This window comes from Mus caroli, unplaced genomic scaffold, assembly GCF_978045245.1.
Source record: "Mus caroli unplaced genomic scaffold, Mus_caroli_1 scaffold_12, whole genome shotgun sequence".
Lineage (NCBI taxonomy): Eukaryota > Metazoa > Chordata > Mammalia > Rodentia > Muridae > Mus > Mus caroli.
The window spans coordinates 8,740,364-8,761,404 of record NW_028227267.1 but is presented as its reverse complement, the minus strand read 5'-3'; the positions used below and the strand labels follow the sequence as shown (position 1 = coordinate 8,761,404).

The 21,041-nt window shown below is 41.6% G+C and overlaps 1 protein-coding gene across 3 annotated transcripts in view; it reads right to left on the bottom strand.

Annotated features, from left to right (window-relative positions):
- Fhit (fragile histidine triad diadenosine triphosphatase) overlaps window positions 1-21,041 on the bottom strand; it is a 1,639,467-nt gene that overhangs the window by 1,201,067 nt on the left and 417,359 nt on the right. For all 3 annotated transcript variants that reach the window (XM_085828369.1, XM_085828370.1, XM_085828371.1), the window contains exon 4: window positions 3,881-3,951. In XM_085828369.1, the coding sequence (XP_085684495.1) occupies window positions 3,881-3,951 (71 nt within the window). The remainder of the gene's footprint in view (window positions 1-3,880; window positions 3,952-21,041) is intronic.

The window sequence follows — 21,041 nt, the reverse complement described above, 5'->3', positions numbered from 1 at the left end:
ATGCTGAGGTAAAATGCATATGCCACCACTCCAGCTGCTTTAGTCACTTTTAAAATGTGCTCATGCTATGGCTCATCGGGTAAGAGCACTGACTGCTCTTTCAAAGGTCCTGAGTTCAATTCCCAGCAACCATATGGTGGCTCACAACCATCTATAATGAGATCTGATGCCCTCTTCTGGTGTGTCTGAAGACAGGTACAGTGTACTCATATAAATAAAATAAATCTTCAAAAAAAAAAAAAGTGCTCATGTGCCTGCTCCTTATAAGCTTGGCCCAAGAACTGCCCCCAAATATGACAACTGTTTACACACGAAACTAGGAGCTTCTCTCTACCTCTGGCTTTCTCAGGAATTTAAGCACACATTGCAGTGGTCACAACTGCCTCCACGCCTATAGTTTGGGTCATCAAGCCTAACAGGAAATTTCTAATAGCTATTGGTCAGCTCACATGACATTAACTTTAGCCTGCTTTCAGACTAAACACTGCAAAATCGGAACTCAGCTTTCAAGTTCTGAATTGCAGCTCTGCAAAGCACCTACCTGTGTACCTTTATTTTTCTTGCCTTTAGGTAACAGGGCAAGGGTAGATCTATTTATAACCTTCATCCCTGGTCATGTCGGGCCTAGTAGAGCATAACTGGCCATACCAGAAGTGGAGATAGAGAAAACACTAAGGGAATAGGCTCTTGTATCTCCTAATGACTCCTTAACCTCTACCCAGTATCTTGACTAGAAATTCCTGATTTTATTCCTAACAAGAAACAGAAACAGGCCTGGTGCGCCATGTCAAGGATACATGGCAATTGGACTAAAATCACAGCTTAACATTAAATGCCCAAACATCACACAGACATAGTGGCATTTAACCTCAAGGCAATGAGGTTTGTACCAACCATTCCTCCAAAGATTATCCACAAAGGACTTTGTTAAATTCTTTTGTATTACTTGTGTGGCCTTAGATATCTCTATATCTGCCTCATTTACATGGTTGCAGGTAATATTCTGAGACAAAATATTGAAAATTCTTCAATATTAAAACACAGAATGTGAATATTTATTTCCATGGATAAATGTGACCTCAGTGTCTTGACCAGTAATTATAAGTTCCATGTCTTGAAAGCTTCTACATGCAAGGCACCATCCTAACAACTCTACATCAATTATCCTTTAATCTTTTCATAACCATTCTGTGGAACAATTCCTAAGACTAGTCTTATTTCATGGAGGAAGAAACCAGAGTTCAGAGAGGTTATGTAGGCTGACTAAGATCAAACAGCAAATGCCAAAATTGTATAGAAACAGCAAAAAATGGGAGCACTTGAAATGATTAGGCATTGTCCTTTATTGTTAGGAAAGAAAGAGAAGGCTTTCTAAGCACAGAGGAATAAGTGAGGTTTCTAAGTCTTGGAAATCACTCATTTTTAATTACTTTCCCCAATAATTGCTGCCTTTCATTTTTAAGAGCTTTACTTTCAGTGTTAAAATGCCAAGCAAAACAAGAATACTGAAGGCTACATGCAAAGATTCGTGGGAAAAGAGCAAGTGGTACAGGTTCTCTATGTCAAGTTGTTACATTTCTTGTCTGGTTTATAAGTAAGTATTCTGGAGAGGCAAGGCATCTACTAAGGAGAAGTCAGATGCATTCGGCAGTGAAAAGGAGAGCCCCCACCCCAACACAGATTCAGTGAAGACTTTTAGATGACAAAACAATGTCCAGCAATAATACACACTCTAGAGGCAGTTCTGCCCAATTTCATAAACTTTGCATAAACCCAGAGGTTTCAGAGGATTATGGAATGACAGGAAAGCAGGCAAAGCCAAAGCCAAATAGGTCTACAAGATGAAGTGGATACAGGAGACAGGGTCTTCACTGGAAGCAAGACAAGGTATACGTGTCTTTGTTTTTTGGTTCAAGCTGCAGTTTAATTCTCATACATGCACACACACACACACACACACACACATACACACATACACACTCAAGACCTAGACATGGAGATATTGTTAAAGGAGGAAACATAAGAAGGAATGACAGAAAGGAACAAGGGTGTTCACTGAGCACAGCCTGTCATGAGACATACACATGTCTGAGATACTAGAATTCAGGCTAATGGGGAGCTCAAGGCCAAGCAGAGCTGCTCAGTATATATGAGGCCTATTTGAATTACCTATATGACTCTTGTTATAAATAAATGAGCAAATAAATTAGTATTTTTAAAACTCAAATAAAATAGCATAACTCATTCACCACATATTGAGGGAAATGACCAGATAGGAATTGTGGGGCCAAGGGACAAGCTTTTGTGTGTGTGTGTGTGTGTGTGTGTGTGTGTGTATGTGTGTGTGTGTATGATCTTTCCTCAACCATCAAAGTATCACAGACAAAATCCCTAAAACAAAAGTCTGACATGCAAAGTTTTATGTGATATGAGAAACTTTGGAGATGGAAACTAAAGACTGAGGAGTAACCCATTTCTTATTCTTAGATCCAAAACTAAATGGACATTTGTGTAGGAATGTGATTGAGCAAAATGATCATGACCTACTGGTTTGAGACCTACTAAGCCAAGAAGGGGGCCTGACTAAGACCTAGGGATACAATCACTTCTTGACTCTCCTGTGTGCCTTTCCACTTACTAGGTTTGGAACAAACTCCTTGTAGAGTGAGTTTTATGACTGACCACTGTTAGACATGATGGGTCAGAAAAAAATGAAAGGCCAGTCTTATACACAGCAGAGGGTGGGGTTGGGAGGTAGGTATACTGCAGCTTGTCTCAGTTTTTATGGCTGGTTTTAAATGAAAGAGCTTCATATTTCTACAGCCTGCCATGGGGAAGGAAGACATGCAAGAGAAAATTGGAGAGATGGCACTGCCAACTCCCCTAGCATGCCTAACTGCTGTGGCTTGGAAGACTGTCTTCTGAGCTTTGTCAGTCCATTTCTTCTTCACCTTTTTTTTAAGCTGCATATAGGACTCACCCAGAGAAAATATTCAGTCATAAGAGATCTAATTTTATTGTTTAATACATAAGCTTATATATAGTTTTCAGCCAATTAGGGTGTGGTTGTGTATTCAAGGGCAAATCGGAATACAACATGTGTTGTTTAGCTAAATCTGACTCACCTGCCCCTGAGCCTATATGGAAGAAACCAGATTACCCAGGGATATTTCTGTGAAGACAAGGGAAGAAACCACCGCCCTGGCCTCAGGTCTTTTGTGTAGTCTCACCAGAGTGTGGGGAGCGGTGCCTGATCATATATTGTGTAAGTCAAATCAGGACTGCTCCAGAAGAGCCACAGGGGCTTCACGATCCATCCCACTTCTTCCTCCACCAGGTTTACTTTCATGTCCCCCATACCAACCCTCCACGCTTTTAGAACACATCCCTTGACAGAGGACTCCTCTTGTTGCTACTAATTTCATCTCGATTCTGCCATCATCCTCAAAGCCACACACGACATTACAACTTGACTCTGTGACTACTTAATCTTTCTTTTCACAATAAAGATTATTGAGTGTGTGCCTATCTAGTGGGGGAAGACCAATCTAATGGCATGTCAGTCCAGTGCAAGTACAGCTGCACTTCATGGGAAGCAAAGGCAATGCTATCCTTCAGAAAGCGAAGCCTGCAGTCATTCTTTTATTTAGTTGACATAATATTTATATTCCAACTGTAAAGTGGCAGCTACAAATAGGAGCAAAGAGAAGGTAAATTCTCTAAGGGAATCTAGCTGTAAATTCTTACCATTATAAAAGTTCTATTTATATGCAAAAGAATGTGACTAATACTATACAGGCTTCCCCATAGTAGGTCAATTCTATACATTTTTTGCAAAGAAACAAAGTCAAGCAAGTGCTACTGTGCAGATGAGTACTACCTCCTTGGGGTCCTCAGTGCAAGATGGAGAGTTCTTGCAGATGTGTGACCGAGCAGGTTGTCCCAGGGCACCTAGAGAAAAAAAGAAATTCAAATGTCCACTTCATTGGCAGTTGGACAGCTTCTAGACACAATGTCATGCAACGTAACTGTGAAGAACACTAAGCTGGCATGCCTGCTTTAGGAATTCTTTAAAGGGCTCTATAGTGTAGTGCAGCTTCTGTAACCATTGTCATTACTCTGAAGGAGGAAGATGTGGCTCAGAGGAGTTATTGTGACTCGTATAGTACCACACAAAGGCAGGATCAGAGTGGGACTTTACCTGTCTACATTCTGATTCCTACCCCAAGGCATTCCTAGATGCAGCATCTGGCCTCTTCAAGTATTGGGCAGTCCTAATACTGGATTTTCAATAAGGTTGACCCAGATAATAGTCACAAGAACATTTCCCTGGCTTTGTGGAATTCTATATCAAACCCACTAAAGAGTCACTTGTGGATCACCTAACTTCCTCTCCTTTGAAACATTAGAGATGACTATAATTGATTACAAGTAGGATGTCTTAGGGTTTCTATTGCTGGGATAAGACACCATGGCCAAAATCAACTTGGGGACGAAAGGGTTTATTTCATCTTATACTTCCAGATAACAGTCCATTAGTGAGGGAAGTCAGTGCAGGAACTCAGGTAGGGCAAGAACCCATAGACGGTAACTGATGTAGACAACAGGAGTGCTGCTTACTGGCTTGTCCCTCTGACTTGCTGGACTGCTACCAGTCCTGGAATGGCACTACCCACAACAGTCTGGGACCTTGTACATCAGTCACTAATCAAGAAACTGCCTTGTAGGCTTGCCTACAGACAGATCTTATGGGTCTATGGAGGCCTTCTCTTCTCTGGGGTGATGCTAGCTTGTGTCAAGTTGACATAAAGTAATCAAAACAGAGGAGAACACAGGCTTCTGATACAGCTACCTAGGTTTAGATCCTACACAGCTGCTAATCTAATTGACCTTTTCATTCTACCTCTGTCAAATGGGCATAATAATATATGAGGGATGCAATTTAGAGGATATTTTTTTCCTTATGTGAAAGCAACTAAGAGCCCAACAGACTCTAATGCTTACCAATGACTCACTGGCCAGCTTCTCTCTAGTATAATCTCTCCCTCTTCTTTTCCTTCATATGCCCAGTTTTGAAATTAAAAACAAACAAACAAACAAATAAACCTAAAGTCTCAGAAACTAGTTCATTCTCTGGGATTTTTGGAAGAGTCATTATTTCCTTTTTAAAATCTAATTATTTTTCTTCATACCATGATACTTGTTCTGCTCATAATGAGACTAAAATCATTCATCCATTATCCAGCAAATATTTACTGCAAATCTACCCATGCAGTATCTTCTATATCTCATAAAAGCCTCACATGCTACCTGTATCCCCATAGGGGGGAAAGAGACAAATAAAATAAATATGTCATGTGCTTGAGTAATTAAATGGTGCTAAGTGCTCTGGGAAATGTCCTCCCCCTGCTCCGTACCCCCACCACACACACACACACACACACACACACACACACATACACACACACACAGAGGGGGGGGGAGAGAGAGAGAGAGAGAGAGAGAGAGAGAGAGAGAGAGAGAGAGAGAGAGAGAGAGAGGTTGAAAATGAGTTCTAATTTTCCAGGTCCTTAGAATGGAATAGGATTGTTGAAGACAAAGACTAAGATGGTATCATACTGGAATGGGATGAGTCACATTCAGCAGGAATGGCTTACATCTCAGAGGAAGACCATATGAATACAGCGACACAATAGGAGAATACCCCTAATGACAGGGCTAATGTGAGGCTGCTACAAGGCAAGGGACTCTAAGTTTTGTTAGCAAGCCACCAGAAGCCAGCAAGCGGTGGAATCCCATCCCTACAACCCCAACCTATCCATTCCCAGGGAGCTTCCTCCGTGGAGCATGGTCCTAATGGCATTCTGATTTCAGACAGAGTCTCAAGAGCTGCCAGACCAAAAAACCAAAACATCTCAAGCATCTGTGTTTTGAGTGCTGCCCTATGAAATGAGCACAGTGAATATGGGAAGATGTTTACATTTTTAAACAAGTAGATCAAGAAAGATCTCACTAGGAATAAGCATCTCAGGCAAAACAGGAATGAGATTCAGAAAGCAGACAATAAAAAAGAGCTTTGATTAAAGATGTTTTCCAGGCAGAGGGTGCAGAATGTGCCTGACAATGTTGATACATTGGAAGGGAAACTAGTATGGCTGCTAAAAAGAGGCCAGAGTGTCAGGAGATGGGGAAGCAGGAACCAGCAGCTCAGAACAATGGACCACTGCTATTACTTGGGCTTTTATTCGCTGCAGGGTATGAAGCAACTGTAAGGTTCTGAGTTGAGGTGGACCAGGAGCTGGCTTGCACTAGTAAGATCTCCCTGGCTCTTCAGTGAGAATAAACTGAAGATTAGACCACTAAGAAATCTGCGGAAACCTGAAGAGGAAAACTGCAGCCAGTCTGTGTGGACAGATGTAGTGGGGACTGGACAGCTCTAGACTGTATATTCAGAAGAAAAGATACAAATGACTGGCAGCACACTGGAATCAGAGGTACATTCCTGGCTTCTTAATGATTAAACTAGATAGCAAGACAATTCAACAGTACTAACCATCTGAAGAAGTGATCTTCCTAAGAGCCAGTCATGACAAACACACAGGGAACATATTGAGCAGGCATGGACTAAGAAAACAGAATCTATAAGAAACCTCCTAAAGTCAAGAAAAAGACAGAGAGAAGCACAACAGAGTAATGGGAGTTGTTCAAATAAGAAACTACAATGGATCATGAACTTAAGAAGTTCAGTCAGCAGTCAGCAAGAAAATGGAAATTAAAATAATAAGATTTCATTTTCCTTCCATCCCAAGTAGTTAACATGAAAAGGCCTGGCAAAATTCAATGTTGCCCAAGATGTGAGGAAAATAATGTCATATTCCAATTACTCCTGGCAGAATCATGAATTGAAACATTATTCTAGTGAGAGCTTTTATTGTATTTATCAAACGCAGTATTACATATTCCATGCATAGTGATTCACCCTGGCAGATGTGCAGAGCTTGATAAACATGCATACCAGGAGGTACATGCTAAGAAGAGTATCATAACACTTGTTACTATAACAAAACTTTGCAATGATCTAAAAATTCATTCCCAAAAGGAAATGGCTAAGTAAACTTTGTTTCATATATAGTATGCAACAGTCTTGAAAAAGAATTAGTTGATTTTATATACACAAATCAGTACACATTTCACATCATAAATAATTATTAAACAACAAAAAGAACTTGAAGCACACCAACACAATCACATATATTCCTGGGGATACACACACACACACACACACACACACACACACACACACACATATGGGAAAATATAAAGAATGAATTAGGACACACCCAGATTGACAGGATTTGGAGCAGGAAGTGAACATGTCAGGAAGAATAGAGAGTGAAAGAAAAGACAGGAAATTATAGGGACTCTAGGTCCATCGATAAGCATTTTGAAAAGAAAGGGGAAAGAAAGAAAAAAGCAAAACTATGAAAGCAAATCTGCCCAATGAGCAGGTGCTTGTCTTGGACCCTGGAAATCTGGATGCTGATGGTTTCATTTTTGTATCTGTTTGTACCTTAAAGTTTTTTCAAATAAAAGAAAGAAGGAGAGATGAGTGGAAGGGGCTAGGGAAAAATGGAAGAGGAGAGAAGTGGGGTCAAGGAGAAAGAGACAGTAAAGGTGGGGGAAGGAGGCAAGTTTGGGTGAGTAGGTGGCATCGAGGACCAGAGAGGGTGAGGGAGGATCAGAGATAGTCAGGGTGCATTTAAATTGGTCATAGGAGTTTGCTCTCTAAAGGATAGAATTCCAATCTGTGGGGTATTTTGCTATTGTAGCTTTACTTTCCTTGTTGCTTATTTTGTTTGTGGTGCTGGGGATCAAAGCCAGGACCTCAGACCCTCTAGATGAGTGTTCTACCACTGCCTTGTACCCCACCCTATAATTCTGCTTCAGTTATGAGTAGAGACCATCATTGACTCATCCTAGGCTGCCTCGGCCTGCAGAATAGCACGGAAGTTCATCTAGGACAGGGAACAAATGCCATCCAGAGGGACAAGGAGCCCTGTGCCAGTGGATTCTGGAAGGACTGCAGTAGCACTAGCACCCTCCCCACCCCAATTCTTGGAGCTACTAACACCAAAGGGAAGAGAGGAACACAGGTTTGCTGACAGAGTAAACCAAAAACGTATTCCCTGGACATCTTTCCAACCTTTAGGAAACGCTTGTTGCAATTTCCTAGAATCAAGGGAACAATGTGCTTGATTAGTTCTCCCCCGACTTAGCAATTTTGCTTTTTGCAAATTTCCTTCCTTGCAGCATGTTCATTATTAACCTTATATGTGCTAGGGCTGGAGACAAGGCTTTTCCTCCTATAAAGCAGAATCTTCACTTTCAAAAATTAGATTGCTTTAAGGATAACTCATTTTGGTCACTCATAATCAAAAGATCCTCTCTGAACCTAGGGGGTCACCTGTCAAAGGGACAGCATTTGTTACGAAGGGTCCTTATCTTCCTGGAGGGAGACTCTACCAAGGAACAAAACCTTACAGGGAATGTCACCATCATGCAATGCAAGCCTAACCTGAGCCTCCAAGTTTGAACTGGTAGATAACATTTGTTTGAAAGTGCATTATATGCATGCTGACATTAGAGGCCTTTGCTCATAACTTGGAAAAGGCAGCCCGCCCTTGAGTACTTGGCCATTCCAAGTCTTTCCACACAGGCAGCTACAAAGCAGAAGGTACCAATCAAAGGTTGGATTTGCCTCAACTGCTTGGCTCATGTCATACTCTCGATATTCAGATACTATCATTCTGTGTATCATTATACAGACCAGCTTGTACAAATGGTTTGGATTGATTTCTAACAGGAAAACAAGGCAGAGAAATATGTGTATATGTTACAGATGTAAGTGTGTAATTTTGTGCCTTTCACTTGGACAATGCTAAACATGCTTCCACATTTAGATTATACTTTTCAGAGCATCTTCTACACAGAATAGTTTAATTTGTCTGCCTAAGTGTTCATAATTATGTTGTGTGCTGTGACAAACACTGCGAAGTACTTGCTGCATCTCTACAGATAAGCACACAGCAGAGAGCACTCAGCTGGGGGCCATCCCTACTAACAAGATGGGTGATGATTTTCAACCCCAGGAAAATGAAGAGTATTCCTGCCTTTGGTTTTATGTTTCCATTTCTAGATAAAAACACAGCCAAGATTATAGGCCTGGGAATGCTTTTTTAGCAAAATAGGATCCAGTCTTGCATTGTGGTTAAGGACATGGGTTTAGACCCTGAGACTTATAAGTCAAATAGGTGCAGGCCATTGGTGTTCACACTTGTGTTCCCATTGGTAAGCAGGGTTTATAATTCTGCCTTCTCAAGGAGTTATCAGGGGATTTCATGCATGATTCACAAAAAGTGGCATACTACATGGCTAACACCAGGACAGACATGACCATCACCTTCTGTCCTCATTGGAGTCACCATCATTGTGTTTATCCAGATCTTGATTTTCACCCACCATCCCCACAGCCGTTCAAGGCTCACTTAAAACATCACACACTGCATTGTTTGGTAATTGATTACTTGCATTCAATTAATGAAGTATTTATTGAGTATATAGCGGTCAGACTTAATGCTGGGGCCTGGGGTTCTAAAACAATAATAAAATAATAAATCTCCAGAGAGCTATTCAAGCAGACTGTGGTCAAATAGGATGGCTCCTTTTCTTTCAAGCTGAAAGCAGAAAGATGGGGGAAAATAGTGTGTTGGTTCTAAACAAACAAAGAAAACAAACAAAGAACTGCATTAGGTCTGGGACCAGTTGCACAAGGAAGATGCAAGGAGGATGGTTTCCTAAGAATACAAACACAGCCCCTCTTCACTGTTATTCAAAGTCAGCAGAAAACCATTCAATGAGTCATCAGATTTAGTAGAACTTTATGTGAATCACCAAATACTGCTCACTTTCAGAGGAACACCAGTCAAGACAGAAATGAAACTAGTCTCGTGCTTACTTCTCAACACCTATTCCTATGTTTGAGAAGTATGCTACAGTTAGCCAACCCACCACACCTGTTATTAATTTTACTATCAAGTTTTGGAGGCAGAATTTTAGCTCTCTAGTCTAGGCTTGCTTGGAACTTGCTATCCAGTCCAGGTTTTCCTAGAATATGCAATAATAGCACCAGCAAAAAGAAAAGGAAAAATAATGCTGAATTTTTAGTATACCAATGCTTCAGGACACATAATGCCCCCTGACCAAGATATCTACATCTAATTTAGTTCATTTCATGGACCTAACAACTCACACTGCTAGACAGATACATTTCTATTTCCTAGTTAATTATTGTGTTACATAAAACACATGCATATAATAGCTAGATTCTTTGCAAATTGATAAAAGAAAAAGAAAAGAAGAGGAGCAGAAAAGAAAAGAGGGGAGGGGAGGGGAGGGGAGGGGAGGGGAGGGGAGGGGAGGGGAGGGGAGGGGAGGGGAGGAGAGGAGAGGAGAGGAGAGGAGAGGAGAGGAGAGGAGAGGAGAGGAGAGGAGAGGAGAGGAGAGGAGAGGAGAGGAGAGGAGAGGAGAGGAGAGGAGAGGAGAGGAGAGGAGAGGAGAGGAGAGGAGAGGAGAGAGAGAAGAGAAGAGAAGAGAAGAGAAGAGAAGAGAAGAGAAGAGAAGAGAAGAGAAGAGAAGAGAAGAGAAGAGAAGAGAAGAGAAGAGAAGAGGTAGAAGGGAGGGGAGGGGAGGGGCAGGGAGAGGAAGAGGCACAGAAGTACGTGTTCCACTCTACCCTAGTCCCAGCATAGGATAAAATTCTCCTATGTGCCTCTTGCAGTTTTCACAGTAGTTGCTCACTGAAGAATGAAAAACACAAGCTTCCTGGCTCAACTTGGGAACATTAGGAATGGGGAAACCCAATCAGACCAAAATTCCACCACAAAACATTCTATAGGAGACTGGAGTGCACTACTTCAGTAGTGATGTTTCTTTGGCATAAAGATTTACCTACAGTGAGAGGATAGTTACTGTGGAGATTACAAATAAACAGAAACAGTTTCAGGAGAAGCTCATGTTAATAGAGTAACTCAATGTTCAAGTCCACTTCCTCTAAGTTCCTACAGATATGTGCCACCTGAAAGCACAGAAAGAAATCTACACAGGAAACCTCACTCTGCTTACCATGGCCTTCCTGGGCATCTCTCCATAAATGGCCTTCAGCGGTTAGGTTTGTGGTGGTGTTTGAACCTGAACTCAAAGCATCTATGAGTATCTCTTATGAGAAACATATATTATTAATCTTCTTTTATTTCCCCCATTATGTGAACCTTTGTTGTAGGGGTCTGCCCCTGCCAAAAACCAAAGTAGTAAAGAAAAAAAACTTCATTTTCTTTCCATATACTTGCCAACATTCCAAATTATGAGGGAGAATGCAGGATAGGGGAAGAGTTTAGCATGATTTCTATTTAAAACCCCAAATGTCCCTGGAGACCCTTAGATAACCACATAATAAGACAGCATTAGTTATATCTGGAAATGTGTCTTAATGTCAGAATATTTCTCTTTGTTACTCTAGTGCTAGAAAAAACAAGAGAAATGTCAGAGTTTGAACTGGTGCCTGATGGAGGAAAACATTAAGCTTTTCTATGACAGAATGAGAATATATTTGCAATTTCCTAATGTTTTCTTGGTTTGGGTGAAGACATAAAAGACAAATGAAAACCCTGCCTGTCCTTTTGTTTTCCTTACACAGGGAAAACAAAATTATAAAATGATCTGTCTCGTTAACTATCAGGAAGATGGAAGTGAATTTAAAAGACAGTTTTTTTTCAATACTGGAGTGCTGTAAAGTTCTGATTTCATGACTAGTTCAATTCAATTCACACACACACATATGCCCTGTATTTGTGTGCTAAAGTAATTTACCAGCCACAAGCAGTGTACAGCGTGCTTTCAGTAACTTCTACCTCGCCTTGATTCTCCGGCAGATACAAAATCTTGCTGGTTAAATTATCCCTGCCTTGTCCTAAGGAACTCCCCAGTGCTAATGTGTACACACCACTCCCCCACCCAATAAACTGCTAAAACTGCACAGAGAGGGTCAAGCAATGGTGCTTGAGACAACTGTTACTAGGTAAAGAGGAAATTCAGAGAGAGAGAGAGAGAGAGAGAGGGAGACGGGTTAGGATAGCTGATGGGATTCTCAAAAGGCACGGGGAGGAAGGAGCAGCCGCTGAATAACATGGGTTTTTAAAAGGTAAGTTATCCCTTAGAGCAATTACCAGAATGTGAGAGTTCCCCTCACACTTCTCAACCTTCCACTCTGAAAAAGAATCTCTTGTAATGCAAGACTAAGAGAGCCAATTACTTCAGCACCAAGCCACATCCTAAATCCCTGAACTTGGCAGTTCAAGTTTTTCTTCCCCCCTTAGAAAATGTTCTTCTAGAAATCTTCACTAACAACTCTGACTTTCTACATTTAGACTCTGAAAGGATGAATGAGAACTAAGCAATTATATACCAAAGTACAGAGGGTATTGAGACGGGCCTACAGTCTTAGCTCAACCACCAAGGACTCTGAGATCTAGTTCATACTTAGAGTAAAAAGCAGCAAGCATAACAATTAACAAATACAGGGCTTTTGGTATGCAGAGGGTTTTCCAGCAGCTGGTTCATTGCTGTACAATAACCTTTCAGAGAGGAATCTCCACCACACCATGTGACAGAATGTGGAGCAATGGGCTGTGCACAGATGGCCTGGTCTCCAGTCCAGCATAGGGTAGACTCCTCCCCACAGTTACCTAGCATAATTCCAATGAGCCATGAGACCATGAGGGGACTGTGGCACTAAGCTAAGGATGAATAGTCAATGCACTTTGTACTTAGGGTATCTATCTTCAACTTGTGATGACTTTTCTAGAATCTACATGCACCATAAGCCAAGGAATATCTGCAGTATTATCTTAGGCTTAGAGAAGAAACTACCACCTGGGCCTGGAAAAGCTCCAATGTTGAGATGTTTCTATTTTGCTACTGTGCCTCATAAATCGTAGACCCTGGTTGCTGGAAGCAGCTTTCTAGTGCACCTTTAGGGTTTATCACACTTGTATACACAGTATGTTGCGAAGGGGTGGGTTCTGGGTGGGAGTTTTTATGCTGGAATCCTGATCTCACCTCTTCAGTTGGTGGATGTAGCTGTTCTCTACAACTGTGGTCAAGACTGTTTTCCCAAGACTCATGTGTTTAAGTTTGGTCTGCAACCCATGGTTCTGTTTGGCTGTACTGGAGTCTTCAGGATGTGAGGTCTAACTGGAAGAAGTTCAGGCATTAAGAGAATGTCCTTGAAAGGGCTATGGGCACACAACCTCCCTCTTGCCTGTCCTTTGTCATCCTTCAGCATGCACTCCCACTGTGGTACATACACTGTACTGCCACTGGCCCAGAGTAACAAAGCCAAGTGACCATGGCCTCTAAAGCCATGAGCCACTCCTTCATGGGGACACAGATATTCAGTTTCAGCCTGGCAAAGCTGATTAGCATGTTCTTTACCTGCCATTCTGTTGTGGGGCCGTGGATGTAGGGGAGAGTGGGGTGGGAGATAGCTGGAGTCCGACCAGAGTTCCTGTGCTTTGGGCAGGTAGACATGGGAGGACTGCCGGACGCTTCTGTGGCCTAGCTTAGAGAGAATCATGCCCACCTATCACTACCCTAGGAAAAGATCTCTGTGGAGAATTTGAAGCCTGGTTTCCATTGAATACATACTGGTTTTGTACCTAAATTAAAAATCATTAAGCCACATCATCCCAATCCGGATATCCCCTAGTTATAGAGACAGTGGTCACTAGCCCACTGTGAGAAGGCTTGCTCAATACCTGGCACTATCTAAGCATTTTCTCACATTGACTCATAAGATATTCAATACTATTCTTTTGATTCCTGTTTTAAAGACAAGGAAACATGGGCAGAATCAATTAATTATTTGACATAAATCATAATCTGTCTCTGCCTGTCTTGTCTCTCTGTCTCTTTTTCTGTATGTGTATGTGTGTATAGTGCATGTCTGTGTAATATATGTGTATTGTGTCATACACATGCAGAGGTCAAAGGAGGGCACAGGACATACTGTTATTCTACTGTCTACTTTATTCCCTTGAGACAAATTCTTTCAACAAACCTGAAGCCCCTTTCTTCTTCTGGTTGGCAGCTCCCATCTCCCATCTCCCATCTCCACCCTCCCCTCCCTGCCATGCCCACAAGCAGTGCTGACATTAGAGGGGCACAAGGCCATAGTTCCTAGGATCCAAACTCAGGTCCCCATGTTTGTATGTGAGGCTATTATCCTTTGAGCCACTTTCCAGCTCCCCATGTCACAGTTTCCAAACTGTGGATCCTGGATTCTCTTTCTTAGGGAATAGCTTGGCTTTGTTACTCTGGGCCAGTGGCAGTACAGTGTATGTACCACAGTGCATACTAAAGGATGACAAAGGACAGGCAAGAGGGAAGTTGTGTGCCCATAGCCCTTTCAAGGACAGTCTCTTAATGCCCGAACATCTTCCAGTTAGATCTCACATCCTGAAGACTCCAGTATAGCCAAACAAAACCATGGGCTGCAGACCAAACTTAAACACATGATTCTTGGGAAGACAGTCTTAACCACAGTTGTAGAGAACAGCTTACCTACATTCACCAACTGAAGAGGTGAGATCAGGATTCCAGCATAAAAACTCCCACCCAGAACCCACAGTAATAGTCAAATGAACTCACAGTAATAGTCAAATGACATCTTTCCTATGTCACAATGTCTGGAATAATTTAATCTATAGTTCAAGATAAACTGGAAAATTCATATAAATATCAAGACAGCCTACTCTGTCATTCAGCTGTGTGTGTGTGTGTGTGTGTGTGTGTGTGTGTGTATGTGTGTGTGTAATTTTTTAACAAAAACAGAGGTCAGGGTTGAGAAGATCACTCAGTGCATAAAGCTATTGTCACACAGGAGCAAGGAGTCTAAACCCCAGAGCTCACATAAAGACAGGAGCAGTAATGCTGTCTTTAATGTGCCTAAGGTAAAGTGGGAAGCAGAGACAGGAAGATCTCTAGATACTCATGGGCCAGCCATGCTGGTAGGTACATTAAGCAACACACAAGAAAACCTTTCTTAAAAAAACATAGAAGGGGTCAGAAAAGCACCGGGGCAGCTGGGGCGCAGGGTCGGCTGACACTCGCCAGCTACCCACAACACCCGCCACAGGATCTTAAGACTTCTGGTGAGTGGAGCACAGCTTCTGCTCCAATCCAAGTGCTCGGGACCTGAGACTGCACTAGTTAGGGAAGCAGAAACCGGCCTGAGTAGGGCCACAGGCCTCATCCGGCCGGACCAGCTCCGGGGTAGCGGGAGCGCAGGGTTGCCTGACACCCGCCAGCTACCCACGACCCCCACCGCAGGATTTTGGGACTGCTGGGGAGTGGAACACAGCTTCTGCTCCAGTCCAATCACGCAGGACCTGAGACTGCTCTGGTTGGGGAGAGAGAAATCCAGCATACATAGGGACACAACCCTCTTCCGGTCAGAAAAGCACCGGGGCAGCTGGGGCGCAGGGTCGGCTGACACTCGCCAGCTACCCACAACACCCGCCACAGGATCTTAAGACTTCTGGTGAGTGGAGCACAGCTTCTGCTCCAATCCAATTGCGCGGGACCTGAGACTGCATTAGTTAGGGAAGCAGAAACCAGCCTGAGTAGGGCCACAGGCCTCATCCGGCCAGATCAGCGCTGGGGTAGCGGGAGAGCAGGGTTGCCTGACACCCGCCAGCTACCCACGACCCCCGCCGCAGGATTTTGGGACTGCTGGTGAGTGGAACACAGCTTCTGCTCCAATCTTTAAACAGTGACAACAATAACAACTAACCCCAGAGATTACCAGATGGCGAAAGGTAAACGTAATAATCTTACTAACAGAAACCAAGACCACTCACCATCATCAGAACCCAGCACCCCCACTTCGCCCAGTCCAGGGCACCCCAACACACCGGAAAAGCTAGACACGGATTTAAAAGCATATCTCCTGATGATGATAGAGGACTTCAAGAAGGACTTTAATAACACACTTAAAGAAATGCAGGAGAACACTGCTAAACAGGCAGAAGACAATAAAGAGGAAGCACAAAAATCCCTTAAAGAATTGCAGGAGAACACTGCTAAAGAGTTACAAATCCTTAAAGAAAAACAGGATAACATAATCAAACAGGTAGAAGTCCTTACAGAAAAACAGGAAAACACATCCAAACAGATGATGGAAATGAACAAAACCATACTAGACCTAAAAAGGGAAGTAGACACAATAAAGAAAACCCAAAATGAGGCAACACTGGAGATAGAAACCCTAGGAAAGAAATCTGGAACCATAGATACGAGCATCAGCAACAGAATACAAGAGATGGAAGAGAGAATCTCAGGTGCAGAAGATTCCATAGAGAACATCGGCACAACAATCAAGGAAAATGTAAAATGCAAAAAGATCCTAACTCAAAACATCCAAGAAATACAGGACACAATGAGAAGACCAAACCTATGGATAATAGGAGTGGATGAGAATGAAGATTTTCAACTCAAAGGACCAGCAAACATCTTCAACAAAATTATAGAAGAAAACTTCCCAAATCTAAAGAAAGAGATGCCCATGAACATACAAGAAGCCTACAGAACTCCAAATAGACTGGACCAGAAAAGAAATAACTCCCGACACATTATAATCAGAACAACAAATGCTCTAAATAAAGATAGAATACTAAAAGCAGTAAGAGAAAAAGGCCAAGTAACATATAAAGGCAAGCCTATCAGAATTACACCAGATTTTTCACCAGAGACTATGAAAGCCAGAAGATCCTGGACGGATGTTATACAGACACTAAAAGAACACAAATTCCAGCCCAGGCTACTATACCCAGCCAAACTCTCAATTAACATAGATGGAGAAACCAAAGTATTCCACGACAAAACCAAATTCACACATTATCTCTCCACGAATCCAGCCCTTCAAAGGATAATAACAGAAAAAAACCAATACAAGGACAGGAACCACGCCCTAGAAACAACAAGAAGGTAATCCCTCAACAAACCTAAAAGAAGACAGCCACAAGAACAAAATGCCAACTTTAACAACAAAAATAACAGGAAACAACAATTACTTTTCCTTAATATCTCTTAATATCAATGGACTCAACTCCCCGATAAAAAGACATAGACTAACAAACTGGCTACACAAACAAGACCCAACATTTTGCTGCTTACAGGAAACTCATCACTGAGAAAAAGATAGACACTACCTCAGAATGAAAGGCTGGAAAACAATTTTCCAAGCAAATGGTATGAAGAAACAAGCTGGAGTAGCCATTCTAATATCTGATAAGATTGACTTCCAACCCAAAGTCATCAAAAAAGACAGGGAGGGACACTTCATACTCATCAAAGGTAAAATCCTCCAAGAGGAACTATCAATCCTGAATATCTATGCTCCAAATACAAAGGCAGCCACATTCATTAAAGAAACTTTAGTAAATCTCAAAGCACACATTGCACCTCATACAATAATAGTGGGAGACTTCAACACACCACTTTCACCAATGGACAGATCATGGAAACAGAAACTAAACAGGGACACAGTGAAACTAACAGAAATTATGAATCAAATGGATCTGGCAGATATCTACAGAACATTCTATCCTAAAACAAAAGGATATACCTTCTTCTCAGCACCTCATGGTACCTTCTCCAAAATTGACCACATAATTGGTCACAAAACAGGCCTCAACAGATACAAAAATATTGAAATTGTCCCATGCATTCTATCAGATCACCATGGACTAAGGCTGATCTTCAATAACAAAATAAATAATAGAAAGCCAACCTTCACGTGGAAACTGAACAACACTCTTCTCAATGATACCTTGGTCAAGGAAGGAATAAAGAAAGAAATTAAGGACTTTTTAGAGTTCAATGAAAATGAAGCCACAACATACCCAAACTTATGGGACGCAATGAAAGCATTTCTAAGAGGAAAACTCATAGCTCTGAGTGCCTCCAAAAGGAAACTAGAGAGAGCACACATTAGCAGCTTGACAACACACCTAAAAGCACTAGAACAAAAGGAAGCAAATTCACCCAAGAGGAGTAGACGGCAGGAAATAATCAAACTCAGGGGTGAAATCAACCAAGTGGAAACAAGAAAAACTATTCAAAGAATCAACCAATCAAGGAGCTGGTTCTTTGAGAAAATCAACAAGATAGATAAACCCTTAGCCAGACTCACTAGAGGGCACAGGGAAAGCATCCTAATTAACAAAATCAGAAATGAAAAAGGAGACATAACAACAGATCCTGAAGACATCCAAAACACCATCAGATCCTTCTACCAAAGGCTATACTCAACAAAACTGGAGAACCTGGATGAAATGGAGAAGTTCCTAGACAGATACCAGGTACCAAAGTTGAATCAAGATCAGGTTAATGATCTAAAAAGCCCTATATCCCCCAAAGAAATAGAAGCAGTCATGAATAGTCTCCCAACTAAAAAAAGGCCAGGACCAGATGGGTTTAGTGCAGAGTTCTATCAGACCTTCAAAGAAGATCTAATCCCAGTTCTTCACAAACTATTCCACAAAATAGAAACAGAAGGTACTCTACCCAACTCATTCTATGAAGCCACAATTACTCTGATACCTAAACCACAAAAAGACCCAACAAAGATAGAAAACTTCAGACCAATATCCCTTATGAATATTGATGCAAAAATCCTCAATAAAGTTCTTGCTAACCGAATCCAAGAACACATCAAAACAATCATCCATCCTGACCAAGTAGGTTTCATCCCAGGGATGCAGGGATGGTTCAATATACGGAAATCCATCAACGTAATCCAGTATATAAACAAACTCAAAGACAAAAACCACATGGTCATCTCGTTAGATGCGGAAAAAGCATTTGACAAGATCCAACACCCATTCATGATAAAAGTCTTGGAAAGATCAGGAATTCAAGGCCCATACCTAAACATGATAAAAGCAATCTACAGCAAACCAGTAGCCAACATCAAAGTAAATGGTCAGAAGCTTGAAGCAATCCCTCTAAAATCAGGGACTAGACAAGGCTGTCCACTTTCTCCATACCTATTCAACATTGTATTGGAAGTCCTAGCCAGAGCAATTCGACAACAAAAGGAGATCAAAGGGATACAAATTGGAAAAGATGAAGTCAAAATATCACTTTTTGCAGATGATATGATAGTATATATAAGTGACCCTAAAAATTCCACCAGAGAACTCCTAAGCCTGATAAACAGCTTCGGTGAAGTAGCTGGATATAAAATTAACTCAAACAAATCAATGGCCTTTCTCTACACAAAGAATAAACAGGCTGAGAAAGAAATTAGGGAAACAACACCCTTCTCAATAGTCACAAATAATATAAAATATCTTGGCGTGACTCTAACTAAGGAAGTGAAAGATATGTATAATAAAAACTTCAAGTCTCTGAAGAAAGAAATTATAGAAGATCTCAGAAGATGGAAAGATCTCCCATGCTCATGGATTGGCAGGATCAACATTGTAAAAATGGCTATCTTGCCAAAAGCAATCTACAGATTCAATGCAATCCCCATCAAAATTCCAACTCAATTCTTCAACGAATTAGAAAGTGCAATCTGCAAATTCATCTGGAATAACAAAAAACCTAGGATAGCAAAAACTCTTCTCAAGGATAAAAGAACCTCTGGTGGAATCACCATGCCGGACCTAAAGCTCTACTACAGAGCAATTGTGATAAAAACTGCATGGTACTGGTATAGTTGAAGACCCAGAAATGAACCCACACACCTATGGTCACTTGATCTTCGACAAGGGAGCTAAAAACATCCAGTGGAAGAAAGACAGCATTTTCAACAAATGGTGCTGGCACAACTGGTTGTTAACATGTAGAAGAATGCGAATCGATCCATTCCTATCTCCTTGTACTAAGGTCAAGTCTAAGTGGATCAAGGAACTTCACATAAAACCAGAGACACTGAAACTTATAGAGGAGAAAGTGGGGAAAAGCCTTGAAGATATGGGCACAGGGGAAAAATTCCTGAATAGAACAGTAATGGCTTGTGCTGTAAGATCGAGAATTGACAAGTGGGACCTCATGAAACTACAAAGCTTCTGCAAGGCTAAAGACACCATCAATAAGACAAAAAAACCACCAACAGATTGGGAAAGGATCTTCACCTATCCTAAATCAGATAAGGGACTAATATCCAATATATATAAAGAACTCAAGAAGGTGGACTCCAGAAAGTCAAATAACCCCATTAAAAAATGGGGCTCAGAACTGAACAAAGAATTCTCACCTGAGGAATACCGAATGGCAGAGAAACACCTGAAAAAATGTTCAACATCCTTAATCATCAGGGAAATGCAAATCAAAACAACCCTGAGATTCCACCTCACACCAGTCAGAATGGCTAAGATCAAAAATTCAGGTGACAGCAGATGCTGGCGAGGATGTGGAGAAAGAGGAATACTCCTCCATTGTTGGTGGGATTGCAAGCTTGTACAACCACTCTGGAAATCAGTCTGGCGATTCCTCAGAAAATTGGACATAGTACTACCGGAGGATCCAGCAATACCTCTCCTGGGCATATATCCAGAAGATGTCCCAACCGGTAAAAAGGACACATGCTCCACTATGTTCATAGCAGCCCTATTTATAATAGCCAGAAGCTGGAAAGAACCCAGATGTCCCTCAACAGAGGAATGGATACAGAAATTATGGTACATTTACACAATGGAGTACTACTCAGCTATTAAAAAGAATGAATTTATGAAATTCCTAGCCAAATGGATGGACCTGGAGGGCATCATCTTGAGTGAAGTAACACAATCACAAAAGAACTCACACAATATGTATTCATTGATAAGTGGATATTAGCCCAAAACTTAGGATACCCAAGATATAAGATACAATTTGATAAACGCATGAAACTCAAGAAGAATGAAGACCAAAGTGTG